Source organism: Equus przewalskii, chromosome 11 (assembly GCF_037783145.1).
Source record: "Equus przewalskii isolate Varuska chromosome 11, EquPr2, whole genome shotgun sequence".
Taxonomy (NCBI): domain Eukaryota; kingdom Metazoa; phylum Chordata; class Mammalia; order Perissodactyla; family Equidae; genus Equus; species Equus przewalskii.
The window spans coordinates 30,282,311-30,310,160 of record NC_091841.1 but is presented as its reverse complement, the minus strand read 5'-3'; the positions used below and the strand labels follow the sequence as shown (position 1 = coordinate 30,310,160).

Below are 27,850 nucleotides of genomic sequence, written 5' to 3'. Positions count from 1 at the left end.
GTGCCTGGCTCCCTCCCTGTGATCTGACGGCTGTCCCTCTCCGTCCTCCTCTGCCCGCCCACGGCAGCGCCTCCCTCTAGACCTTGGGCCGAGGGGGAGCAGACACGTGCGGGAGGGCCGGCTCCACGCACAGCCCGGGACTCGGGTTGTTTCCCTCCCCTGTCCTGGCCGCCCCCATGTCCTCCCCATTCCCAGGCTCGCCCATGCCTGCCTCCAGCTCCTGCAGCTCCTCCTCCCTCCCCCCCCCAGCCTGCAGCGTGAGAACACGTCATCTTTACCGATGACACCCCGGGGTGCACGCTCCGTGCTAGAATGGACCGACGTCAGCTACCCCAATCCTCGCAACAACGCTACGCGGGACGGATGATCTCTGTTCACAGATCGACAGGCAAGAACGGAGCCTCAGACCGTCAAACGCTACGGCCAGGCACGACTCAGATTAACAGCAGGAGTGGAATCTGAATCTCGCTCTGTTGCACCCCAGCGTCTATTCTGAACCACCGTGCTTGACTGACCTCTGTAGAGATAGTGATATTCTTTATGGCAATAATAATCACAGTCAGAATAAGCAGTGTGATTATTAGAGAAAAACTTGTACTGCCATTTTATGGATGAGGAAAGGGAGGCACAGAGAGGTAATCTCTAAGTAATCTGCCCAAGGTCACACAGCTAGGCAGCTGGTATTTGAACCCAAGCATTCTTGCTTAGAATTTGTACTGTTAAATGTCTTAAGATAGATACAAGGGGCTTCTCCCAGAGGCATCCGTGGGCTGACTAGGACTAAGACTGGAGCCTGGTGGCCAGGAAAGGAGACGTTATATTGACAAGGCTTGTCTGGTTTGGTTATGTTTAAGAGATAAAGACATTTTATATAAAATTATGAATTCCCCACTTCTCCTTTAAAAATCAGAAGCATTGGCACCAGAAACCTGTAGCTGAGGGGCGGCCATCCCTTTGTCCAAGCTTAGGCATACCTTCTCCACTTGGCCACAGACCCCACCATGCCCTATTGCCTGGACTCTGTGGCACTGAGTTTGCCATGCCTGCTTTGGAGCAAAAGGGTCGGGTTGTCGAGTTCAGGCCTGACCAGCGGGGGGGAGATGCAAAGGCTCGTGCTGAGCCCAGGGGGCAGTCCTGAGGTCTCAGCTCAAAGCTGGGCATCATGAGCAATACGAAAAGCCACCTTCCACTGGCCTGGGCAAAGGCAGGAAGAAAACTGAGCGTCCGTCCCTCGCAGCTGTGCTCCTGCAGCACTCCCTCCCTACACCAACCGTGCGGACTGCAGAGGGGACTGCGGGGTTCCTGTCCCTTCCCTTTGAGGTTCCCAGTAACGGTTCTCCTTGCCAACGTGCTGACTACACCCCACCGGCGTTACGCGACGTCCAGCGGGGGTCAGGCGCTGGGGTGCTGCCCTTGCACGCCCGACCTCCTCTCATCCTGCCCTCGATCCCGCAAAGCTGGGATAACGCGTTCCATCTTACAGACGGGTAAACAGAGGCTCCGAGGGGTCAGGGGCTGGGTAATAAATGGTCGAAACCTGAACCTAGGACTTCTGACGCCAAGATCGGCCGGGGTCAGGGGTGGCGGCTTCCCAGCCGCATGAGGACAAGCCGTGTGCCGAACCTGGTCAGGGTACAAAAGAAATGAGGAAATGGCCTTGACCTCAGCAGCTACACAGGGGGCCAAACAGACCAGACCATGTCCCCAGGATCCGGGGCCCAGAGGGCGGCACAGCACAAAACACGGACAGTGAAGCGGGACGCCGGGCCAGGGCGGAAGCAGGTGGCTGGGCTCTAAGCCCTCTTTCTTCAAACATTTGTTTTGATGACACAAGGCTAGACAAACACATTCTTGCAGAGGAGCCCAGAGGTGGCAGACGAGGGCAGGACCCTGGATCCACCCTGGACAGAATCCAGGTGTGAGCCCGGGCACGTGCCCCCCGACCCCGCTGCCAGCCTCAGTCTCCACGCCTGCACGGGGGGCTTGACAGCAGCGCCGGCCGCGGGGGCCCCGTGAGTGGTCCACAGCCGAGCTCAGGGCAGGACGCGCCCGCCGGGAAGGCGCGACAGAGGAGCCTTCTCACGACCTGGCTCACCCAGAAGGGTCTCCCCAGAATAAAAGGCCGCAGGTGGCATGGTTCCATTTCTACAACGTACGCAGAATATTCACAGGCATATCCAAGGAGACAGAAAGCAGACTGGGGGCTGCCAGGGGCTGGGCGGGCAGGGAGAATGGTGCTGTCTGCTTAATGCATATGGGGTCTCCTTTTGGGGTGATGACAACGTTTTGGAACTAGATAGTGGTGATGGTGATGCAAGATGGTGAAGGCGCTAAATGCCACTGAATGGTGCACTTAAAATGGTTAATTTTGGGGGCGGCCCGGTGGTGTAGTGGTTAAGTGTGCACATTCCCCTTTGACGGCCCGGGGTTTGCCAGTTCGGATCCCGGGTGAGGACATGGCACCACTTCTCAAGCCATGCTGTGGCAGGCGTCCCACATATAAAGCAGAGGAAGATGGGCATGGATGTTAGCTCAGGGCCAGTCTTCCTCAGCAAAAAAGAGGAAAATTGGCAGCAGATGTTAGCTCAGGGCTAGTCTTCCTCAAAAAAAAAAAAAAAGGTTAATTTTATGTAACGTGAATTTCACCTCAATTAAAAAGAAAGTGAAATCACAAGACAATGGGTAGGGACGCATTGTGTTCACCTGCCGTGTGCAGAGAAAATGACGGGAAGGACACCAGCGTGGTTCCGTCGGGGTGGGGGCGACCTGTCCATTTTCCTCCAGGGTTTCTCAGTCTGGGCCCGGGATCCACTGTATTAGAAGCCCCCAGGGAACCTGCTAGAACACAGATTCCTGGGCAGCACGGAATCGGCATCTGAACAAGCTCCATGGGCCACCCTTCGGCACTCGGGCGTCTAGAAGCACTGACCTCTCCCTGGTCTGCTCTTCCTTCCTTCCAGCCACCCCTCTCTCCACCAGACTCGTGGCTGTCCAGCCTCCCACGCCTTAGTCTTGGCTCTCCGCCCAGGCAGCGCCCACGCCACCTCCCGCGGGCCCCGCCTTGACCTGTCCACATTGTCTTCACGCCTGGGCCCAACACCAATCTCCCTCGTTCTGGATGCCTCCCGGGTTGGACGCTGAACCCCCTTTCTGAGCTCTCTCCCCCCTGAAATTCTGTCACTGCAGCGAGGGCGTGATCCTGGACGCTCCATAAGATGCTCTTGCTTCCGCCTTCCAACTGTCTCCTGTGCCAGCGGGGGCATCGCGGCCTCTCAGACCTGTGCTCAGAGGCCCAGCTCTGATGATGCTGGGGCACTTCTGCGGCTGCGCGGAGCATGGCCCCGTCTCCCTGGTGAGGTCCACGCTCTCTGTGGGACGGGGTCTTGTCTCCCACACCTCTGCTACGGGCCCTAGGGGGCAGCCAGGGCTCAACCACTCACACTTGTCAGAGCAGGGGCTGCGTCTTCCTTAAAATTCGACCCCCTGAGAGTAGAGACCGGCTTCACGAATCTCGGGCTCCCAACACAGTCAAATGGTTGCTCAACACACTCTCCATTTTCCCAAAGTGGAGATGGGAGCTGCGTCTCCTTAAGAGCTGCAGGAACAGAAGAAGAAAGCTACTCCTGCCTCTTGGCACATAATGGAGATGGAGTTCAGGTATAGCAGCCTCCAGCCATTCCCTTTCTCACCAACTCGCCTGGCACCCTCCTTCTTTGTCCTCCGAACAAGTTATTAGTTCATGAACCCACCACTGGCCTTTTAATTCCAGCAGAGAATCATAGTTTACCTCTCCCTATATCCCGCCTAGCTCAGGGTGACCTGGCAACTCCATTCAAAGTCTCGGGCACGGCCCCCTGGGAAGGGGTTTTCATCACACCACTGCCATTTCATTGAAGCTGGGACCAGCTTTCACCAGCTTTTGCAGCCGGGCTCAAATCAAAGCCTTTGTTCTGCACGGAACTGACAAGCAGTTAGAGCCCCATTATATTAGGCCATCATTTCAGAAAATTGATCCCGGGGCGAACAGCTAAATGCGGCTTCAAGTTGCTTCATGTGACACCCTATTTGAGGCTTTGAAAAGTTCTAAGTCCCAGGCAGCAGCGAGCCGACATCTCTAGGACCAGCGTGTCAGCCCCTGGACAAGCAGGACCCCACGGTGGAGTGGAAGCAAAATTAAGACCCGGCAGTCACGGGCTTGGGGTCCCTCTCTGTCATTGTGTGAGCAGAAATGTCAACAGCTGGAGCACAGAGGAAGAAAGGACACAGCCGGGGGGCGGGGCGGGGGGGGGGGAGAAACACGAGAGGGAAAATGATCCCTTAGAGGGTAATGAGCAAATAATTGAATAAGAGATTAAAAAACCAACAATGGCAGGTCTCTGCTAATTATGCCTGACAGCAGTGTGAAAGGGCCCAGGGACGGGGCACTGGTGCCCTCCCTCCCTCCCTCCCCCTGCAGGCAGGGGCTGCCGCCAACACTCCCGCTCGGCCCAGCGGGCACCTTCCTGCCGCTCCTGTCAGGACTGATAATAAGCTCCTTTTTCCTAAAGTAAGTGCTTCACGGGAGTGGTTTGGCTTTTTTGTTATTTTTTCCCCCAAATGGGAGTGTGTGGACTAAAGTCGCACTTGACGGACAGGCACATTTGCTGTCCCCCACGGTGCAGGTGGCGCTGGAGGGGGATGGGGGGGCGTCGGAAACACAGATTCGCCCCTTTCCCTGCGTCACGGGGGGAGACGGAGTGGTCTGGTTTTCTCCCAGGGAAGCGGCCACTGTAGGGACTGGCCAACCCCTCTGAGGGTGCTAAGTGGCCCCGCTTTGCACACAGTGGGTGCTCACGCTTTGCACACAGCAGGTACTCACGGAAGAGGTGTGAAACTGGCATCTGGCTTCCCAGAACGGGGTGCACTGGATTTAAGGAATCTAACCAAACCCAGTGGGTCGGGCTGGCTGCGCAGCAAGCCCGCCTGTGTGTCCCTCCCTCCTGGCTCTTGGTAAGTCTCTGCTCCCTGAGCAGGGCTCGGAATGGAGGATGTCTGGATGGAGAGGCCAGACCACGGCACCAGCTTGGACACTGGGGGCCGGTGGGCCAGGCCATGGATCTGTCACGTCTGTTACGAATCCGAGAGCTGTGTGATGTTGGGCCAGTCCTGAAGCTCTCTGTGCTGCAGTGTCCTCGTGGGAGAGTAACAGCAGAGCCTCCCTCTGGGCTGCTGTGGGGACCCGAGATAATCCGTGCCCAGCTCCCAGCCAGGGCCCCGCACAGTCAGTCCTCAGGGCGGGGTCTGAAGGGGAAGGGGGCATATCTGTCCGGGGCTCAATGGGGCAGCTGTCGGGGCGAGAGAATGAATTTGGGTAATCCGGTCAGGAGCAAGCACGTCGGCCAGAGCAGGTCAGTCACGCACGCAGAGGGAACAGATGCCATTGGTCAGGGATGTGTGGGTGGGGACCTGGAATGCGGGGTCCAAGCCTTGCCTCTGCCTCTCAGCAGCTGGTATGGGAAAGTGGCCTCTGTTTGTTCATCTGCTAAATGGGGCAATAAAACAATTTACCTCCTACGGTCCCCGGGGGAATTAATGAGTCACTGCATGTCAGATGCTGAGAGCAGGGCCTGGCCTGCAGCATTCTTTCCAGAAGGAGACGAGGTGACGTAAACAACGGGGGCCCCAAGCACAAGGTGAGAGGTTGGATCTGAGCTCCGATCTCCTGGGGTCCAGGCTGTTTTCACATTTTCAAAAAGCAGGTGCTTGCTGAGCCCACGTAACACCTAGTGCGACGTGACAACCAGCACCAGGCAGAGCCCTAGGAACGTCACAAGTGGTGACTCATTCAGTGTCCCCAAGGACCCTCTGAGGTGGGTTGTATTACTATCTCCATCTTACAAATGGGAACCTGAGGCCCAGAGAGGAGAAGCAACTTGCCTGAGGTCACACAGCTGGTCGGTGACAGAGCTGGGAGTTGAACCTGAGTCTGGCCGGGGAACGGGCATTGCTAACTGCCTGACGGTGTCTAACCATCTGGGACACGGCCAGCCCAGCTGACTTACTGAATTGGACGAAACCGTCAGGCCGGCGGTCTGTGCGAGCCGAGCCCCACTGTGGGAGCGGCCGGTTGAATCTTCCCAGCTCGGGGCAGGGGAACCAGGAGGCTGGACGCCCAGCCAGCAGTGTTCCAGCCTCAGCTCGGGCCTCCCTGGGCCCAGATCAGAGAGGGCAGGGAGGGAGAGAGGAGATGACCAGTGCTGAGGTCTTGCGGTGGGCCGGGGAGACTGGGAATGAGGAGGAGAGGCGGGTGTGGGGGCTCAAGGGGATGGTTCCCAAGGGACGCAGGGTCCAGAGAGGCAGAGGTGGGCAGTGGAAGGAAAACAGGCTCAGAGAGACGTGGGCTCGGTTCCCGGCCCTGCCAGTGGAGCCCCCACTTTCCTCATCTGTGAAATGGGGACAAAGCCTCAGCTGTGGGGATGCAGTGGGATGAAGGATGAGGAGCATTCGGCCCAATGTCGGGCACATTCACGCCAGCTTAGTGAGTGATGGCTACTGATCCTAAACTTACAGCAAGATTGGTGCCCAAATTAACAACCAGAGCTAGACGGGGGCCCTGGGAATCTTCTCACAAGCCACCTTGGACCATGCAGCGACACTGCTTCCCCATGCTATGCAGCAGCCCTCCAACCTCAGCTTGAATGCCTCCTGGCACGGGGCGCTCACCACCTCCCTGACCGGCCCAGCCCAGTGCTGCACAGCACCCACGTTGGAAACCTCTCCCTTATCGGAGCCGCCGGCCTACCTCTCATTCTCGGCCTCGTTAGGAAAACGAAACGCCTCTGCCCACGGAGAGACATGAGCGTGTCTAGCGCGAGGCCACGCTTATTTCTGCACGTGTCCATCCCCAGCTCGGCCCAGAACTCCCGGAACACAAGACCGCCCATCGCCTGCTCTGCCCAGACCTAGAACGGCGGGGTCCAGCACAGCCCGTGGCCGACCATCTGCCACGCGTCTGTCTTTGCTGAGATACGGGCGCCCACGCCAGGTCACGGGTACCCATGACGTCCGCCAGGAAACCCCTGTCCTGGCTCTCCCCGGGGTTCCCGCCTGTGAAACGCGGGCTGTGGGCTCTGGCTGAGGTTTCACACCTCAGCAGATGGACGCCCGTCTTCCCCCATCAACCAGGCACAGATGCCCCAACTGTAAAGTCGGTAAAGGGACGGACGTCAGCTTCAACCGGGGTCGGGACTGGGCGGGGGGCAAGCGAGGCGTGTGCAGTGCACAGTTCCACGACACTCTCAAGGTCCGGCAAATGTGGATCGGCCCCCAACAGTGAGCACCAACGACCACGCCGTGTCCGGGCCCCTCCCTCGCCTCACCTCATCCCAGCTTAACCCTTACGTCCGACGAGGAGCCCAGCAGAGGCCTGGAGGACCCAGTTGGAGAACCACAGGGAGACCATCGGTTTTTAAACTTTTAGGCCCAGACCCTTTGCTCGGGCAAGTGGGACAGACAGGCCCAGAGCCACCGCCACGTGGGAAGCAGGGCGGGGCCGAATCCCCGGCAGGAGCAAGGGTGGCCTGCGTCCACTCCAGGGCTCACCGCACGAGAAGGAGCTCGGAGGGGAAGGTGGAGTGCGCAGATCTGGGGGCTGCCCTTCAGGGGGGCAACACAGGGCTCCAGGAGGCACCAGCAACCGCCCTCTCTGTCTCTACACTGGGTCCCTCTGCCACAGTTGTCCAGCAACCCCTGCCCCATGTCTCCAGAACTCATCTCGGGGCTCATGCCTCCTCCAGGAAGCCCCTCTTGACTTCTCTCCCCCAGGGGTCCTGACCCGTGGCTCCTGTGCCCTCTGTGTGCCCAGCTCCATCTTCTACCACATGGGAGCCCCGGAGGCAAAGGCTGCCCGGGAGACGGCTCAGCACAGGAATCCCCTATTGGCCAATCCAGAAAGGCCTGCAGAAGTGCATCCGGCCACCACTTCCCAACCTCCCAAGCCTCCCGAGCCTGAGTCGGGGCCAGGTGGGACCCGCGTCAGGGAAGCATCCTGGAGGAGGAGCCGCCTGCCTGGCATTCGGGGAGGTGGTGGAGCCCAGCGGTGAAGGGCCCAGGCTCTGGAACACGACATTCAACCCTCGCCTTGGCACCTCAGGAGCTGAGTGACCCCGGGCAACTCACATGCACTCTCTGGGCCTCGGCTTCCTTCCCCGTAAAATGGGCCTTCGGAGCCTGCGGGAGCCGTGAGCATCTACTGAGAGACCCGGGCCGGCCCAGGTCCGCTGTCCCAGCCCCATCAGGGAAGAACGCAGAGCCCAAGGCCCTTTCTGAGCTACAAACCCCAATCCCAGGATGGAGGTCCAGTTTCGGGGAGCAGGGCCCCCTCCTAGGCATTTCCTGAGGGGCTCGTGGCTGGGTTAGGACACCTCCTCTGCGTCTGCGACAGCACAGGCCCTTGTGGCCTGCAGACAGAAGAGGGGGCACTTCCACTGCCGTCCTTCCCACGTCACTTCTGGCAAACGCCGCCGGCGGACAACGTCAGGAAGGGAGGAAATGCAGGGCCCCACTCACAGTGGCCTCTGCCGCAAAGACGCAGGGCGGCGGGCGCTCAGCTTACCCCACAGGGCCATGAAGACGGAGAAGAAGACGGTGGCCGGGTTGTCGAAAAGGTGGCTGGCCCGGGCCGTGGCGCACGCTGAGCTCATCTTCCAGTAGCTGCAGGTCTTGTCGCACAGCGGGCACATGGTGATGTTGTGTCTCTGGTCACACATCTCCATGCTGGAAGAGAGGGGACAGCCTGAGTCCCCAGGAACCGGACACCTCCCGGGAGCCACGCTGGGGTGGGAGAAAGTGCTGGGGGTGGCGAGGCCCTTGGTCCCCACCATGGCGGACACCAGTAAGGCACGCCAGCCAGCTTCAGCCAGTGCCCGTGTCCCTCCTATCCACCTGGCTACTGAGACGAGTGACAGGTGCTGTCACTCAGGGCCTGTGCTCAGAAGGGCCCACGCTCGGTTTCCCGGTCTGCTGTCACCGCCTTAAAATTCTTAATGATTTTTGCACAAGAGTCTCACGTCTTCATTTTGCACGGGGCCTGCGACTTCTGTAGCCGGCTCTGGTGTGGACCCGTCCAGACTTGTGTGTGGCCAGAGAGGGGCACGGGAGTGCTCACCTGTGGGGGGACCCCGCCTGGACTGGAGCCACCTCTCGGACAAGCCGAGCGTCCCCAGCCAGCCTCCCGCTAATAACCGGGCCCCGTCAAGGCCTGTGCTAATGGTGCACACCGTCCAGGCCTTTCCGTTATAAGGCCTCGGACACTGAAAGAGGAACAGGGTGAAGCCACAAGGACGCCAGGCCCGTCCTGTGCGCCAGGCACCGTGTGGGTCTCGATCCACCCCGGCCGGGGCGCGTGGGGCAGTCGGCCCTGGGCGCGTCACTGGGAGCTCTAGACGCATAAGAAGGCAGAGAAACTGCACTCCCGAATCTCTGGGGGAGGCTGGGTTGGAAGGAACGTGTCCACAAGCTGCCTGGGGTGGGGGAGCCCCACCACACGGGGCTCGCTCGGGGAGCAAGGGGCCCCCGGCCAGGATGGTGGGTGCTGCTCAGCACAGGCCTTTGTTCTGGTGAACAGGCACGAAGGCTGGGGCCAGAGCTTAACCTTTGTGGACGGACGCAGAGGCGCCTGACACCCAGTGGCCTTCCCCCAGGCCTCGGCCCTCCCCTGCTGATACCGAAAAATGCCCGGACTTCAAGGCCCTTGGTTGTGCGAGCAGGAGTCTGCACCAAGCCTGGCGAGTGAGCCCAGAGAGGGGAGGTCACTTGCTCAGGGCCACACAGCAGAGGGGAGATTGAGCCCTGGTCTCTGTCCTGCAAAGCTCGTGCCATGCAAGCTCTCATCTACTGCTCAGAGGCCACAGGAGGGCTCCCTGTGGAGGTCGGGCGCCTGGGCCCGGGGCCCCGCTCGGCTGTTCCTGCCTGCCACGCCCCTTCAGGCTCAGACTCGGTTTCTCCTTCTGGAAGATGAGGTGAGGGGCCAGAATAAGGCCCTTCCAGCTCTGGCCTGCATTGAACTTTCTAACTTGTACAAGACGCTGAGCTATAAACACGTCAGGCAGGAGTGGCCATCCCCAGGGGCTCCACGGTGCCCGGGAGGAGCCGAGGCGGGTAGGCGGTTTCTGTTTCTGATTTCTGGATGCACACGCACGTGGGCACAGAATCTCGCTGGCCCACACAGTCAGTGTTCGATAAACTTCAGCTGAGAGGCTGCGAGGGCCCCCTCTGGCCCGCACGGTGGACCGTCCCGCCCAGATCTCTTCCTTCAGTTCCACCACCAGACGTTTACTAAAATCTGTGCACGCGCCACACGTGCCAGGCGCTGTGCCGGGCCCGGGAGGTGGGAAGATGAATAGTGGCTGAGGTGGCTGCCCCAGAGCATCTGGGGAAGTGTGTGTGTGTGCATTTGTGTGCATGTGCATGGGTGTGTATGCGTGTGTGCGTGTGCATGTGTGTGTGGGGGAAGGTGCACACAGGCCAGCGTAGGCCAGCCCTGCATTTGAATCTCAGCTCTCCCACCTGTGATCCGTGTGGCCTTGGGCAGGTTACTTGAACCCCTGGGCCTCAGTTTCCCCATCTGTAGAACGGGGATGCTGAGAATGAGGGGCACCCGTGTTACCGGGTTGTTGGGAGGATTAAACAGGAGAACGCACGGGGAGCCTTTGGCACAGCGCTGGCACACTTAAGCCACACTCCTGTCCGCCATTGTCATTATTATGATGGGAATAACTGAGTCCTGGCGGCTGCACTGCTTTTAAAAGGAGACGTAGGAGCCGCCTGGAGGCGTCTATCTCTTGCCCTCCCTGAGCCTCCTCTCTTCTGAGGGCCTCTCCTTGGTGGGGCAGAAGGGGCCAGGACATCCCACTGGGGCATGACACAAGCCCCTCTCAGGGAACCACCGACAGGGGTCCCCCATTGTCAGGAAGCCACCTGGGGCCACAGTGCCTGCCTGGCCCTGGGTGGGGGCTGGGAGCCCTGAGGGTGGGCAGGGCCAGGGCTGTGCATCTCTGCCTGCCTGGGCACCCCACGGCCACCCCAGCCCTACTCCCTGCCAGCGAGCAACGCTGGCCAGACGAACAGTTGCCTTGTGCCGGTTTGAAAGCCTCCTCCTTGTCCTGCTGCAGTTTCAGCCAAAATAAAGACAAGGAACAGGAAACCTGTTCTTAGGAGCCGAGGGGAGGGGCAGGGTGGCACCGCGCAGGGGCCGGGGGACATCGGACTCCAAGGGGAACACACGCCTCCCGTTTCCTCCAATGCACCAACCGGCAGAGGCCAAGGTCGGACGGGCCTCCGGAGTCCCCAGTAAATGCGGTTTGCATCTCTGGACGCTGGCCTGGCCTAGGGAGCCAGCGCCCTTGATGGGGCGTCCACGCCTGCCCGGGCAGCGCCGCCTGGCCGAGGCCCGTTCCGCTTCCCCTCGGCGGGGAGGGAGGGAGGAAGGAAGATGGAGAAGCCCGGGCTGCCCCACTCGCTCCACTTACCACGCCTCTCCTGGGTTTGCAGTGAAACCACCACCATCTCTGTGCCACCGTCAAACTCAGGCACAGCGCCCTCACGTCACATCAGCAAGCAAAGGGACAAGCTCGCTCCTGCCCATGCCCAAAATAACGCTGGAGGCGACAGGAGCCAGATTCCTTGAAGGTTTCGATTCCGCGTGGGTGAAATATCTTAGGGGTTATTCATGTATTAAAACATCATTTACACCAAAATTGGCCGCATATGGCCTTTCTGGCAGCCGGGTCACGAGGGGCCGGTTTCTCCGCCAGGTAAGGACTCAGTGGCTCTTTATGGCCCAGAACTGTGGACGGACTTTCCCAGCCGCAGCTCTGCCTGAGACATCCGGGGTGGAGCCCCAAGCCCCAGGACTGAACTGACGTCTCAGGACTTCTCCTGAGAGACAGCAGCTCCTGGGAGGCAGGGCCCGCAGCATCCACCTTTCTAAACCCTGTCTGGCCCATCGGCACGGTGTCCCTGACCGACGTTGGGGCCTGAGCACATCACAGGGCTGTCTCTGGGTCCATGTCAGCAAGTCTAGGAAACAGCTAGAAAACACAGGAGACTTCCACACACGCCGAGGACGGCGTCCTCTGAGCGCCCAAGGTTGACTCATGTCCCGGCTGCCATCTTGGGAGAAGCAGACCCTGCACGAGGCCTGGTGGTCTCTCTGGGGTCTCAGCCTTCCTCCAAGGGCTCCCCATGCAGGACGTCACCCTCGGTGACCAGCAGAAGGAGCGCAGCGCTGCGTCCAGAGCCCTGGGTCTCCGCACCCTGCCATCCTTCACGATGCTGCCATTCCCGCAAAATCTCCCAGAGCCCTCGGCACGGGGGAAGATGCTCGAGAAACAGACCCGGCGGCCTGAGTCCACTGCACGGAGGCCTCAGACCGGTCATCGGCCTCACTGCCTGACCTCACAAGGAAGCAGGGAATTTTTTTTGTCATATAACGACTAAAGACTAAAAAAGAAAAAATAAAAAACCTTCAAAGAAGGAAAAGGAGTCAGATATTTATTTCATGTCTTCCTCTCGACCATAAACCATCTCCTAGGCCGTTCGTGCCTGAAAAGGATGCCCTCTGGACCATGCGCCTCTGGTCCCGACAGTGTGGGGCCCGGCATGTGATCTCCTGGGGCGGGGCGCCGAGCGTGTGTACGGGATTCGGGCTGAGAGGCCCGGGTGCCAGGGTGTCCCGTAGTTGCAGCAAGAGGAACGTGGCTCCTTAACAAGATGAGGGCGTGTTGGGGGGCCGCCCGCCTACCTGGGGATGTTCTCGTCGACGGTGGCGCAGCCATAAAGGAAAACGATGATTCCCACGACGGAGGCGGGGATGAGCATCTGCGTGTACACGCCCAGCCAGGCAAAGTACAGGCCAATCTTCTCCCCGAAATACTTCCTGCACCACAGGGCAGAGCCAGACAGAGACAAGCTTACTCTCCTTCCACTGGGAGGGGGGGACACACATCCCGTCCCTCCCCAGCACAAACAGCTCAAATTGGGGCCACCGGCCCTCTCCACCGAGAGGCACAGAGTGGGTGGGGCTCTGGGCCAGGCCATCAGCTTTGGGGGGCTCTCTGCTTTGTCGACGCCCACCCCCTTCTCCCCGCTGTGCCCCGGGAGGGTGGGGGGGGGGGCGCGGGCCACCCCGGAGGCTGTCAGCTCCACGCCGAGTCCTGCTCAGAGTAGGAACTTGAATGAACTCTGGCCTGGAGGCGCCAAGCGAAGCCACGGCTCCAATATTAAGCGTCTTTGGCACCCGATGGACTTAAATAAATCTTCATGGGCTGAACTCCAGTCTCCATGTCCCCACAGGACACACATTGCCTCATGTGTCCGTCCCCTCCCTGCCCCGGGACAGAGGCCCTCCTGGGAGAGGACAAATTGCCGGAGGGGCAATTCTTACAAATCCCAAGGCCGCTCTTTCTTTCCTCTCAAGGCAGCAATGCAAGGAACCCCACCTAGTCGCCGGCTGGGTCAAGCCGGGCTCTGAACGGAGGGGGAGAGATGGGGCCTACGTGGAAAGGAGCCCATTCTCCAGGGAATCTGAAGCAACTGCTTAAAAGAAGCCTCGCCCAGGCTGCCGGTTCTGACCTCCGGTCAAGTTCAAACATGCTCCCAGGTCCTGAATATTCAGTGCGGTTGAAACACACAGGGACACTTATTCCACTGAATCCAACCAGGGACCCGCCTCCCACAAGCCTCTGCCTGAGGAGCCAGGCCCGCTGCCGGCAGCCCCTCTTACCTGACCAGGTCGATGGGCTGGTACTTATAGAAGACCCCGTAACTCGCCCACTCTTCGTACAGGAGCTGGGAGAGAGCAAAGGGGAAGGGGCTGGTGAAAACGTCGTGCTCCCAGTTTGCTCCCCAGAACACAGAGCTGCCGGGCACGTGGTGGAACTGATGGATTCGGTTCATAGCTACATCATTCATTCATTCAACAAACACTTACTGAGAGTCAGCCATGTGCCAGGTACTCTGCTGGGCACTGGGCTTTCAGAGGTGAGCAGGGCAGACGCAGCCCCGAGCCCTGGAGTCCCTTTGCTGGTCGGGGAGACGGACTTGCAAAAATGGGCCCAACCTTTCAGCTCCGGTAAGAACCCACACGTGGAGGGAGCTGAGCTGGCACCGGAGGCCGGGTTGGGGAGGTTCCTGAGTAAGAACGGGCCTATGTTTCTAGGTGAAGGTGGGGATGGGAAAGAACCTTCTGGCATCATTACAGAATCCTCACTCTTCATGACTTGATCTGGAATGGATCTGAAATGGCCTGACACTGGAAGGCTTTTCCATTTAGGTTTGTCGGTCGCCCATGTCACACGCCACACCGTTCTTTATAAAGGACAGAGACCACCAGGCTTTGCAGCACAGAAATCCAAGCGGCAAGATTTTTAAAAACCTCATGAGATGCAGAGAGAACTCGACGTCTCTCTCCTGAGACGGGCCGTCTGATTAAGGCGGCTGAGCGAAATAAATGAAATCTGCATACACCCCATTCTCCCCCAGGCTCTGGGCAGGGACGGTAATGAGCTCGATGGATGGTAAGCCTTGTACGAACACGCACATGCAGGGTGTCTCAAGGAAGACGCCGTGTTGGTGCTGCTGCTTTGAAAAAGAAACCCCGTGCGCGTGGGTCATTACTGCTTTACCAACCTTAACTCAAAGCCTGAGGTCACACAGGGGCTGGAGGGCAGCTGGGACCCAGCTGGGACCCTCTGTGCCTCAGCTGCCCGTCTCTGCTGGCATCCGATGAGGAATGGGGAGAAGGCAGGCGGGGGGACCCCCGTGAGAACTCACCATGGGCCCCCTGGTCTCTCCTGTACACTGCAGCCTGGCTTGTGTCCTTTTTCCTTTTCTTAATACTTAAATTGAAAATTTGGGGGCGGTCTCCTGTACTCAGATTCTGCTGTGGCCCCATGAACACGCACACCACTGCACACCCTCAGCCCACTCTGTGCTATGGACCGAATTGTGTGCCCCCACGTTAGTGGAACCCCCACTGTGACCGTACTTGGAGATGGGGTCTTTACTGAAAATTAAAAACATGGACAGGCTTGCTGGGAGGGGTCCAGCTTCCACGGATCACGGACTCAGGGGTCCCTAGGAACAACCTTCTAGTGAATTTCTCCATCTCCTGGGGCTCCTTCTGCAGCTCTGAGAAATAAGACTCAGGGGGATCCCTCAAAAGTCAACACAGGAAGGAGAGGAAGTCAGAAAAGCCAAATGCATTCTTAATAAATGACAAGCAAACCTTGCTGTCAAAATCCTGGGTTCGGCCCGCTCTGATTTTTATAAGAGCAGCTTTCTTGAGATTTTAAGCCTTTCTGTAAGTGGCGTAAACAGGACGTATTCAGCTGGATTCCAAGATCTGAAACACTACGGGGCGAGGCTCCTGCTCCGGGGGGGGAGCCTTGGCTGCTTCCGGGTGAGGACCCGGGGATGCGCGGGGCCTCCTCCTGCTGTCTCAGAGGGAAAAGGGTCCAGGAAGCAGAGCTGTGCTCCTGTGCTGGGATGCAGGCGTCTTGGGCAGACCCCGACCCCTGAGTCCCGAGTGGGTGGTCTGGGTCAGGCCCTCCCCTCTGAGCCCGGCTGGGCATCTGGGGCAGGCTCTCTCCCCTCTGAGTCCCGTCGCCTCTTTTATACTGAAGGGCGCTGTCCTTCCTCCCGGGTCACCCCAGAGCGGCTCGTGCACCTTAGGGTGCTGTGCGGAAGGAAGAGGGCTGGGGGCTTCTATGCCTCGGTATGTCTGGTTATATAGGAAGCGATGGAAAGCCTCCAGTTTCACTCTGTAAACAGAGAGCTCTCACCAGCAAGCTCTGATGAGACTGCATAGCACCCATGCGAAAGCAGCGGCCGTCACCGTCCTGGGCAGCTTCCTCCCCTCAGGTGATATCAAGCCGCTGATTTATACCATAGACAGCCTGGGAGGTGCGTCAGAGGGAGGCAGGGAGGGAAAGAGAGGGAACGAAGATGCAGCAGGAGAGGGAGGGCCCAAGGGGGAAGAGAAAGACCCTCTGGAAGGCACAGCCATGTCGCTCTGGTCACCGTGTTCCTGGGCCTGTCCAGTGGGGCCGGCCACCACCCGCTGACAGAACAACAGATGGGGGCACACCCCAGCCTTCTCCACAAACCGCTCTGCCTCGGCAGAATTTTCTTCCTGCCAAGAGAACATCTATTGCCCTGAAGCTGTCAGCGTAAAGAAATCAAATGCGAGATTTCCCAGGTGCGTTGGCAGAACTCCCAGGGTGCCCCTGAGCCTCGTGAGCAGGCTGGGGGCCGGTGGCTGCAGTCACAGTGACCTCGACTTTCCAGCGCCCGGACCTCAGTGGGATCCTGACTCAACCCACGGCATCTCTCCTGCCTAGACCTCCAGCCTGGGCCCACACGGATGGGTAGGCCCGTCATGGCGCTGACGCTGTCCTTAATGACTGCGCACACACTTGCCCCTTGCCGTCTCCCCCTGGAATGGAGGCACCGGGGGGACCAGATTTGTCTGGTCTGTGTCATCCCCAGAACCTCAAACAGAGCCTGGGGCAGATAGGTTCTCAGTAAGTAATTGTTGAATGAATGAATGAATGAATGAATGATGGGTCAGGGCCCTGTGGCTCTCAGTTCAGCAAAGAGATGGAGCAACCTCAATCCACACCTGGAATAAACCTCCCCCCATCCCGGGAGGAAGGAGGGCTCGGCCCCGAGGGCCCCGAGTGTCGGTGACCCTATGATCGGGCTGCCAGCTATGGCCGTGCTCAGCCTCAGCTCAGGCCTGCCTCTTGCTACAACATTCCGACGTGCGCCCCTGCCCCTCCAGCTCAGCACAGGAAGATGGCCTTGGCGTGGCTGCAGCCCCATCTGTCCTGTGAGGTAATGAGGGTCAGGCACTTGGGCCTCCTGCCACTGAAAGGATGCCACAGATTTTGTCATTGGAAAGGCAAACACTCAGACCCGGGTCACTTAAGATGAAGCCACCATGGGAGAATGTGAACTTCTCCAAGGCTCTGAGTTAGGACCCAAATACCTATCCAGGGCACTTCCCCGCTTCCCTCCTTCTCTCCTTTCTTTCTTTCCATCCATCAATCCATCCATGTATTCATCCATCCATCTGTCCATCCATCCACCCATCCCACCCATCATCCATCCGTCTCCATCCACCCACCCATCCATCCCACCCATCATCCATCCATCTATCTCCATCCACCTACCCATCCATCCCACCCGTCATCCATCCGTCTCCATCCACCCACCCACCCATCCCACCCATCACCCATCCATCTGTCTCCATCCACCCACCCACCCATCCCACCCATCACCCATCCATCTGTCTCCATTCACCCACCCATCCATCCCACCCATCATCTATCCATCTATCCATCCACTCACCCATCACCCATCCATCTGTCTCCATCCACCCACCCATCCATCCCACCCATCACCCATCCATCTGTCTCCATCCACCCATCCATCCATCCCACCTATCATCCATCCGTTTGTCTCCATCCACCCACCCATCCAATACTCCCTGATTACCCCCATGGACCAGCCTCATACTTGTTGCTGGGACATGAAATTAAACGGGGGGTGGGGTAGAGGGAGGGTAGCATTCCAGGCAGAGGGAAAGGCTGGGTCCAGACAAATCTGAAGTTGTGTTTGCTGGGCTCGGCACACAGGAGTGTGCAGCAAATAGTTCCCGAATCAGCAAGAGAATGCGACAGTCTTGGCACCTACGTGACCATCGGCCGAGTAGCCTTCAGATGAGCAAGGTGGACAGTGTGGCTGGAGCATGGCGGGGAGGGGGCTGTGGGGGAGGTTAGGCAGAAGGCCTGTGATCAGAGGACTGAATTAGGCCAGAAAAGGGTGGCTGGTGCCCATGGACGAGGTAGGGCATCAGCGGGTGGCAGAAGGGTACAGAGAGACAAAGGGGGCTGGGTCTGAGGCCGGAGTCAGCCGGGCAGGCTCATGGAGGGCACGGCGCTTCTCCAACAAGATTGGACAGGAAGTTCTGCAAGTCATGGGGTCTCAGACGCGTGCCAGATCTTTCACTAAAAATAACCAAATATGTAATTTTTGTGCTAAATCAGATAGCATCTTCAGCTGGATTCCCGGGCAGGCAAGTTGTATCCAGTACCAAGGGTTTAAAAACACAGCAGGGGGCTGGAGGGGAGTGGGAATGGGGACCATTTGGGACAAGGCTGCCATTGTGAGGCTCTAGGGGGAGCATCCCAACCCACCGCCTTGGGAGGACCCACTCTTGGGGGCAAGCGGCAGGACAAGGGGGGCTGAAACGAACGCAGGGTCCTGGGAGGGCAGCTCCCCAAGGGGAGGGAGGTCTGTGCATGTCTGGGGAACAGAGAGGGGCGACAGGGGAAGCGGGGGAGGAAGGCTGGTATCTGGGCGTGGGCGTGTGCACAAGACAGCAGGAAAGAACCTTCTCGAAGACGGAGGAAGGAGGAGAGATGGCTGTGGTGGGGGAGATGCTCACATGAGGCGGGGCTGGAGGAGCAGAGCTTCCTGGGGAGCCCAGGTGGGTGGAGTTAGGGAGAGCCATTGAAGAATAAAGGTGTTTCCCAAAGTGTGTCCCACGGAACACTAGTTCCATAACTCTTCCATTAAAAAGGGTTCCAGGTCAAGCAAGTTTGAGAATCAACACTGGGCTGAACAATGTCCAACAAGTGTCCCCAGGGGCTGCGGGGGCCATGGCTCTCCGTGTGGCCGGCCACAGCAGTTCCCAAACTTATCTGCCCGGGAGCCGTGCGGGGTTAGGCCAAATGTCAGCAAAGACGGCTGGAGGTTGACTGACCCCATAAGTCGCCCAGGATGAGCGGAGGACGGACCAAGTGGAGAGGGCAGCCTCTAGGAGCAGCCCCTTCCCCTCGCCTGCGCCCAATCACCCGCCAGGGCTGCTTCAGAGATGCAGAAAGACGGAAACCATCCCTTCGCTGACGTTCTCGCTCCTAGCTCCAGCATGGGTGTAGACGCGACAGGATCGCGCATGCCAGCCGAGCAGCCCAGCCTGGGCGCCCAAAGCCACGGCCTCCCGGGCCTGCGACCCGCCCGCCCGCCCGCCCCAGGGCCCTCCGCCTGCTCTGCGGCAGCTCACCTTTCTGTCGTTGAACTCCACGTTTTCCCCTTCGTAGTCGCCCTATTCCAAAAGAGAAGAGGAGAATGACCACCCAGCAGGGAGCCCTCCAGGAGCGCAAGTCCCTGGCGTTTCCAGACAGAACCCTCACGGACAGTGAGAATGATTTTAGGATGTTTCACGCAGTTTGGGAAGCTCGCCCAGGCCTCCTTCCTTTCTTTTTTTTTTTTTAGGAAGATTAGCCCTGAGCTAACTGCTGCCAATCCTCCTCTTTTTGCTGAGGAAGACTGGCCCTGAGCTAACATCCGTGCCCATCTTCCTCTACTTTATATGTGGGATGCCTACCACAGCATGGCTTGCTAAGCAGTGCCATGTCTGCACCCGGGATCCGAACCGACGAACCCCGGGCCTCAGAGAAGTGGAACGTGCGCACTTAACCGCTGCGCCACCGGGACGGCCCCTACCTTCCTCCTTCCTGATACAAAGTGTCCCGTAAATGCGATGGCCGCCCAACCCAGCCCTCCACCCAGGAGAGGACCCCGGGCCAGTTCCAGGGAATGGCAACACAATAGCAAGGGGGCTTTTTGGGGCTGGAAGAGTCATATCATTAGGGTGGACACAAGTCCTGCTCTGCCAGGATGATCCCACAGTCTTGTCCCCAAGGCCCCGTCCAGGTGGTGCCCACTCTCAAGTGTCCTGGGAGGGTCGATACATTATCGGTCACCGTGCATATAGATCAGCGAGCTCAACATTCCCAATTTACAGATGGAAACACTGAGGCTCCAAGGCACCAACTCACTTTCCTGGGACAGACAGCTGAACGTGGTCAACCCGGGACTTGGATCCGGGCCTCCAAAGCCCAGGCAACGGAAGGAAGGTATAGAAGTCGAGAGGGAGCCCGTCTACCGATGGTTGATCCCAACGACTGAGGAGGAGCAGCCAGAGAAGCTCCGTGAGGCCCCAGGGAGGATGGCCCGGCCGGGTCACCAGGTCTGGAGTGTCGCCGGGCAGACAAAGCTCTGAGGCCTCTGGGAGGTCTGCCCGGCGCCCGTTCCACTCACCGGCAACTTCTATGACCCCCGCCAGCCCCCTCCAGGAGGAGACGACTTGGCCACCAGGAAGCCACCTGCGGTCTCCGAAGGAAGATGCTCGGAGAGCGGTTTACCCAATGGCTCCTCCTGAGTCTTCGGGGGACCCTCCTGGCCACGCACAGCCTATCGGCCTTGCCCATGTTTCTCCCCGTGGCCGGGACGGCCCCTCGGCTCCCGCAGCACCTCATCTACCCAGAGGTCCGTTCGCTGGGGATCTCAGAGGGGTAGACGCCGACCAGGAAGGAAGCCGAAAGGCCGCCACGCAGCCAACTGCAAGGTCCGAGTCCACTGTCGGCAGCTGATACGCGAACCCCAGGAGCCCGTCCTCGGGGTCTTGCTCAGAGCACAGGGCTCCTACTGCTCCCTCAGCTCCAAGGGGGCCACCCGGTGGGCCCTGCACCCGGTGCCTGCCTGCCGGACGTTCTTGTTGAAGGAAGGAAGGAAGGAAGGAAGGAATGAATGGATGAGCACAGTAAGCAAGGCCCTGGAAGGCGGTGGGGGTGCGCTGGGCCACGCACGGAGGGCAGCCAGCAATGACACAGGACAACCGAGCACAGAGTGAGACGGATGAGGGAAATTTTCACGAGGGCTGCACAGTGCACAGCGCCCAGCGAGGAGCCTGCTGCCTGCCCGAGCCGGAGGGCGCGACTCCCCTGCCGTCAGCGTCCGCTGTTCGAGAGCAGACAGCACGCGGCTCAGTCCAGAAGGATCTAATGCCCCAAACGGCTGAGCATCAGCTTTGGTCCCTGCCAGGGTGGGCGCCTTTCAACTGCGGGGACGGTTCATAGATGCAACATCCTGCGTTCCCTCCTGGTCCATGATCTGCCGGGGTAGAACCCTGGACGTGCGGCCCGGGCTCCACTCCCTCTCGGCTGTGTGCCCCTCCACGGCAGCAACTCCAGCCTCAGTTTCCCCATCTGTAAAGTGGGGACAGAGTCCGCACCGAGGGCTTCTCTACGGCTGTGTAGGGGACAAGGATGACGGTGCACCAGGAGTTTCTAAGACGTGGATCTCAGGGATGCTTTTGACGGACTGGCTGTCTGATGACAGGCCCAGTGGATCAGGGAGCCTTGTACTAGTTGGTTCAAACTGCTGAAAGAATCGATTCCTAAGACAAATGTGGAAGCAAAGACTGAGCAGAGGGATGGATTTGGCCTCCAGGGAAGGAGGAGGTGGTGGTACAGGGGGCAGAATAGCTGAGTGTCAACCAAGACTGGCTTCTGGCCCCAGCTCCCCCACAGAGGCTGTGTGATCCCGGACAAGTTACCAAACCTCTCTGAGTCTCCATGTCTGCACTGCATTAAATGAGATAAAGCTCCTACTAAACACGGTTCTTTGCACGCAGTGGTGCTCAGAAATGTCGATTTCTTCCCTTAAAGTCAGACTTAAAGAGCTGACTCAAAACAGGCAGAGAGGCCCTGAGACATTTCGACGTCATGTCCCCAACATCTCAGCAGGGACTGCCAGCAGTGCTGGCTGGACATGCCAGGTTGGAGCCCTGCCCTCGGGACATCCACGGAGCAGCATGTCAATCACCAGGGCAACTTAACTCCCTCCGACCCAGAGCCACACTGCATTTATTGAGCACCCACTACGTGCTGGGTGCCGGGCTTTCAAGGGACACCCGCACGAGGAATGGGGGCCGAACGGTGGTGTCTTTGTGGGACAGGGGGCATCAGAAGCCCAGAGATGGGGGAGGAAGAACTCAACCATGCAGGCCGGGGGAGGGGGGGAAAGGAGGCCTCCTGTGTGTGCTCTGTCCGCCCTGGGGAGGGGGAGGCGCTGACCAGGCAGAGGGGGCAGGGAAAAGCATCGCAGGCCGAGGGAACAGCATGAATGAAGACACAGGGTGGGAAAGCCAGGTCAGTGGACCCCGGGTCCCTAGAGTGAGTGCCCAGGGGACGGGCAGCGGGTCAGCTGGGCATCTTTCCCTTGGAGTCAATGGTCTGGGTGGACAGCCTTTGCTGTTCCGGCACCCTCCGTGTGTCCCATCCGGTGCCTTGCCAAAGCTCTTCCATTTCTGCCTTCCCTCTGATCCTCGCTGCGGCCCCGGCAACTGGACATAGCGGGTATTCTTCCTGACTCACAGATGGGGACGCTGAGGCTTGGAGGGGAGAGGGGCTGCCCCCACGCAAGGCCACAGAGGCGTGAGCGGCCAGGACTGGAATCTGGGTCCCCCCGCCTCCCAGCCCCACCCGCTCTCTCTCCTGCTTCTTGGCTCCTAGTCTTTGCGGCGATGCACATTTGGAAAGTTCCCGAGTTCCTCTCTCCGGGGTTCCCACACTGCTCGGGCCCCACAGTCCATTCCCAGTGCCCCGCTGAACTCCAGTCCCTGTTTCCATAGAGACGACAAGAAGAGACTCATCTCCCTCTGTCCACTCCGCGCCAAGCCTGCGCGGGACCACGGGCTATATTTGTCCAGGGGATACCAGTGGGATTCAGAGATTTAACTCAGGAAGCCGGCCACTTGCTTTGCAGAAATAGACGCGTACAGAGCCCTGGTCGTTCTGCCAGGACCCGGGGTGGGCGGGGACGGGGGCACGGAGCCAGGGAAAACATTTCGTGGCCCGGCTGGCTGTAAGGTTCCGATAATACCGGGGCAGAGTTTCTGCCACCAATGCCCCTTGCCTTGGTGTAACTCTTCGGCAAGAAAAGACGGCCCTGTGTCCCGTGTGTCCCTTCTGGGTTGCCACTTGGGGGAACAGGGAAGGCCCGTGCACGGTTGACATTTACGGCAGAGCCAAAGCAGGAAGCCGAGACCGCAGGATCATTAGAGCTCCCTGGGGGTGGAGGGGGTGGCCCTTGGGGACGTGGGGAGCCAGAGAATGCCGAGATAAAACGGTGTGCGTCGCGGTTACTTACATCGTGAAGCGGGTAGGCGGCCGAGTAGACGCCGTTGGCCAGCAGGCTCGTGATGCCTTAAAAACAAAGGCGGAGAGAGGATTACAGGCCAGGCCGCTCAGTTTCCAATCAGAGCGATCCCACGACTGTCTCAGTTAACCGAGAATTTTCTCCAAGCAAACCGCACCCGGCTGCACAGAGCCCGGCCACCTTGCTGGGGTTTCCTCCCCGGGGTTCGATCAGGAGATGATACAAACATGCTCGATTGGCAGAATTAGTAAGATAAGAGAGGAAACCCTGAGAGGCAAGGACGTCTGGGAGGAAGGAGGTACCCCAAACCTGCCATTCACCAGCTACCCCGGCCTGCTCCCCAGGGCAAACCTGCAGATGGGAAAGCTGGATTTCCAGTGGTTAGAAAAGCTGAATCACGAGATAAATACGGATGGGAAAATTGATGGTGTCAGAAGACACACATACAATTTGGAATTAGGTTTTAAGATGATTGGAGAAGCCGAAGGGGAGGCCAGCGAGCCGGTGCGGGGGCAGAGGCTCACTTACCGTATTCATCACACTTTCGCCTTTTACTTAAAAGGGCGGGGTCCTTCTTTCTTCCCTCGCCTTGCCCTGTTCATACACCGGCTATTAGTTACGTGACATGGGGCCTGCAGGGATCAAAGCCGCATTGGGGGAGAAAGCGCTCGCTGGGATCCTGAAGGTGGGGCCGGTGCTCCTGGGGGCCGGGCAACCAGGGCCGCGCCCGAGGCCCCGCGCTGGGGGCGGTACAGAAAGAACCACACCTGCACCTCCAAGAGGGGTATTCGGGCACCCAGCCCCAGAAGACAGACCTGAGAGAGGGAAGGCAGAGCCTACATCCTCAGGGACCAGCGCTGCCTGAGCAGTTTCCATGCAGCCCTCTGCCGGCAAGGAACCCTCTGCCTGGCCGAAGTGGCTTTTTAAAGGTGGTAAGCGGGTCAGGGTTTTCAGGGGCCTGGCCAGCCCACCCTTGACTACTCCGCTGTGAAACCAGCAGGAAAGTGACTTTCTAAAGTCCGCTTAAAAACAGACCATCTCCTTGGTTAGTGACCTGGAACGGTCACGGCATCTGAGAGATACTTAGAAATCCACACCAGAGAGAGCTGGGGGCTCACACCTAAAGTCACACATGAGTGAAACATTCATCTGTGATAAAAAATGCACGTGGGGTCCGATTTAGGCCCATTGGCTCCTTACTGTAATAGAATGCTCTCAACACAGTGCTGCCACAGGGCCTTTGCACAGGCTGCTCCCTCTCACTTTCTTCACGTCCCTGCCCAAATGTCACATCAGAAAGGCCTTCTCCAATCACTGTTTCTCAGTCCCCCTAGCACTTCTGGTTTATCCGATTATTTATTGTCTAATTCCCTCTCCCAGAACATAGATCCCAGGAGGGCAGGGAGCACCTGGGACAGAGCCTGGCAAGCGAGAGAATCCATCAATACTTGCTCCCAGTGGAAGGACTGACTTTGGAGTGAGGCTTTCAGACAAGGCGCCCATGTGAAGGGGGGAGAGAGGGACGCTCAGTCCACCTGGTCTGTCGCCAGGCGCTGGAACCAGCACTGCGGAGAACTGATGGGAACAGACAGAGATACCCACCTGTAGGAACGACCCAGAGCGGGGATCGGCTCTAGCTGAGAAGCCCCTGACCCCCTCACTCTGCAAACCTTCCCAGCAACCACATGAGTTTCTGCTGGAAGAGACCCCCCAGAACCCCCCAGGGCAACCGAGGGCTGAGACGCAGTGCTGGGGCTAGATACCCACCTCCTGCCACCTCTGGTGGGCTGGGCCCCAGGGGATAGTTGTCCGGGCTCTTCTTGACCCCTGGATGGGGCCCCCAGGCCCACTGATTTAGGACACAGGCTTAGAGATTTCAGGCCCAGAAGGGTGTCCTTGTGACCGACCATTGGCCATACCTGGAGGGGTCAGCCCCTGCTCCCTATATCCCGGCCTGTCCCCAGGCCTTCAGCTGCCGAGTGTGCCCCCCCTCTGCCCGCTGTCCCACCACTTCCCACCTGCGAGGATCCTCGCCCCCAGCCGGCCAGAGCCTGGCTCCCACCAGACCCACCCTGGGCCCCTAGAGCTGCAGCCTCGCAACTTCAGACGTCTCTACAGCGCAATGCATTGGGCCGTTAGCACAGCGCTTGGAGGGGCACAAAGCGGCTCCGAAAGAAGCGGGAGAGGGTCGTGCCGGGCTCTGAAAGGTTCTGCTTGAGCAAACTCAGCCTGCAGCCCTGGGCCAGGGACCCAGCCTTGGGGTGGGGGGGGGGCGGCCCCCCGATGTGCTTTTATCAGGAAGGTTTTGCATCTCTGGCTGGAGGTGTTCTGTAAACGGGTCCCCAAGGAGCCCACTGGGGATGTTTTCGTGGCACGTTCTGGATTCAGGGTGTGTGCAGAGGCCTGCTCCTTCCCGCAAGGCCTGGCAGGGGCTGCCTGGGCGCCATCCCCTCTATGCCGTGTGTCTGCCTGGCTGCGTCCAGCCTGGGAGCTGGGGTGGGGGGGCTGCTTTGAGCCATTGCCCCCGGCTGGAACCTTAACTACTTCCTGCTGGACTGTGAGGGTCAAGAGAGGGTTAAGACACCTCGGGCACCCCTCAGCTTCCAGCAGCCAGGATTCACGGCCTCTGCAGTGGGGCGGTTCCACATGCCACCTGTCACGTCTAGACCCAAAGAGAAGGATGGCTCGGTGCTTAAAAGAGCCGGGCCGTAAAACTGCCCTGCGGTCCTGAACAGCTCTCCTGTCTGACACGGTCACACAGGCTTAAATCAAAACCCTCTGAAACGTCCCCACCCCCTGAACCGGCCGCCCACCCCCCACGGAGACGATCCAGAGGCGAGATTACCGCTGGGCGGCGGGCGCTGATCTCGAGCGCAGAAATGGCCTTACCCATGCTGTACTTGGCTTTGGTGCACGTCGTTCTTTTCAGAATCTCATAGACCTGTTGTGGAGATAAGGAGGAGCAGGTAGTGACTTCAGGCAGCGGCGGCATGCAGGAACTCTCACGCAGTCGGTCACCGCACGGGATGCGGTTGACCCACACCAGGGGACGACGACCTCCCAGCATCCCCTCCAAGGATGCTCGCAGGCACAGTGTCAGGGGCCCGACGTTCTCAGGGACCAGCAAGTGCACCTCGGAGGGCTCCCACATTTCGGTGCCCTCGGTGAAGCATCCGCTACGCGTCATGCTGGTGTCCAGGGTGAAGAGCTGTCCCCTGTGCCCCGGGCGATGGGTGACTGTCCCTTTCCGCTGAGAGATGAGTTGGAATTCAGAGGCACGAGGGCCCAGCCAAGAGGACCCCTCCTGGGTGTAGCCCAGAATGTGCTAGAAACTCCGGGGGCGGGCAGGTCTCAGGATTCCATTCTGCACTGTTGGGAGGCGGGAGAGCAGCGGGCACCTGCGGAACCCCCTGAAGGGTCCCACCCCACCCCCACTCTGTGCCCCCATTATTAATGAAACATTTCGCCTGGTGGCCTGGCAGTCTGCCTGCCTGGGTCTGAGCTTCGGCTCCATCTCTTGCAGCTGTGTGGTCTTGGGCAAACTACCTTACTACCCCGTGCCTCAGTTTCCCCATTTGCAAAACGGGATGAAAACAGTGGGCCTTATGCCAAAGATGTGCCGTGCTCCAACAGCCTTCCAGTGGCCCCCCAGGCCTCACCTCCCCCATCTCCATCCGTGCCAGCAACCCTGGCCTCCGTCACTCAACAAACCCTCTCCCAAGGCCGCAAGGCCTCCGCCCTGGCTGTTCCATCTGCCAGAAGCGCTTGTCCCCCGAGATCTAAATGGCTTCAGGGCCACCTTAACTAACAGGCCCAGACAACATAAAAATCTGGGGTGCACCCACAGACTGACACACAGGCCTGTGACTCAGTTTCCCCAGCTGGCCATTCCAATTCTCTCCATCTCACAATGATGAAGAAAAAGTGAACCCGTTCAGGGGAAAGCTGTGGCTGGTTCCCCGTCAACGTCCGAGGCGGAGGACTTCCCTCTTACGGACACAGGCCAGCCCTGAGCTATGCTGGGCCAGCAATGTTTTTGCAAATGTGAGTTCCTCATTGTTTATAATTATGACTTAATTGCTAAAGGAATCAGCTAATAATAAAAATCACGACAGTGGCTCCGTTCCGACCTGCACCCAGGTGGCCCTCGGTGGAGGCGCCCTTTGAGCAGGAAGCCAGAACTGTCTTTGTTCTGACACGGGCTCGGGGACTCCCGAGCTCACGAGGCTGGAAGGGGATGCTGGGACCCGGACCTGCCCGTCCCAGCAGCGGCCGAGCCCCCATGTCAACGCCACCTGTGCCCTGCACCCGTGTCCCGCACCTGGCCACCTGCCAGTCTCGGGATGTGACCGTGAGGGGCAGCTATTTGCTCAAGGTCAAGGGCCCGCCTCCTCCCAGCCTGCACCTCTCCCCGGGGAAAGACAGAGCCGCAGCCCGGCTTGGCCGCGAGGTTAATTTCTTGTTTAGAGAAAAGTTGGGTTCCGGGCCATGCACGGCCCAGCTTGGCGGCGGGACAAGTTGGCGGCCGATGGATAAACATTCAGCCAGTATCTTGAACAGGGCAGGGTGGCCTGGTCAGGTTTCAAACCTCAGTTTGCTCATCTGGCAAAGCCCCGTAAATTTACCCCAACCTCTGCCTCCACTGCCCATCATCCTGCCAGGCCCGCCTGCTCGGAAACCTCCGGGTCCGGGACCTGACAGACAGGAATGGACGGACTCCGGGAAGGGCAAGTGGCAAGGAGGCTGGAGGGATGTGCTGGGAACAACACGCCGAAACAACCCGAGGGGTCTGGAATGCCGC

At 59.2% G+C, this 27,850-nt stretch overlaps 1 protein-coding gene across 16 annotated transcripts in view; it reads right to left on the bottom strand.

Annotated features, from left to right (window-relative positions):
* The window catches only part of ANO1 (anoctamin 1), a 168,342-nt gene that overhangs the window by 33,294 nt on the left and 107,198 nt on the right, over positions 1–27,850 (bottom strand). For 8 of the 16 annotated variants that reach the window (XM_070564372.1, XM_070564377.1, XM_070564379.1 and 5 more), the window contains exons 7-13: positions 25,939–25,990; positions 23,578–23,643; positions 23,041–23,096; positions 19,109–19,150; positions 13,763–13,827; positions 12,782–12,916; positions 8,594–8,754 (exon numbers count right to left, since the gene is read on the bottom strand). In XM_070564372.1, coding sequence (XP_070420473.1) covers positions 8,594–8,754; positions 12,782–12,916; positions 13,763–13,827; positions 19,109–19,150; positions 23,041–23,096; positions 23,578–23,643; positions 25,939–25,990 — 577 coding nt within the window. The remainder of the gene's footprint in view (positions 1–8,593; positions 8,755–12,781; positions 12,917–13,762; positions 13,828–19,108; positions 19,151–23,040; positions 23,097–23,577; positions 23,644–25,938; positions 25,991–27,850) is intronic. The other 8 variants (XM_070564373.1, XM_070564380.1, XM_070564374.1 and 5 more) reach the window with 1 other exon arrangement.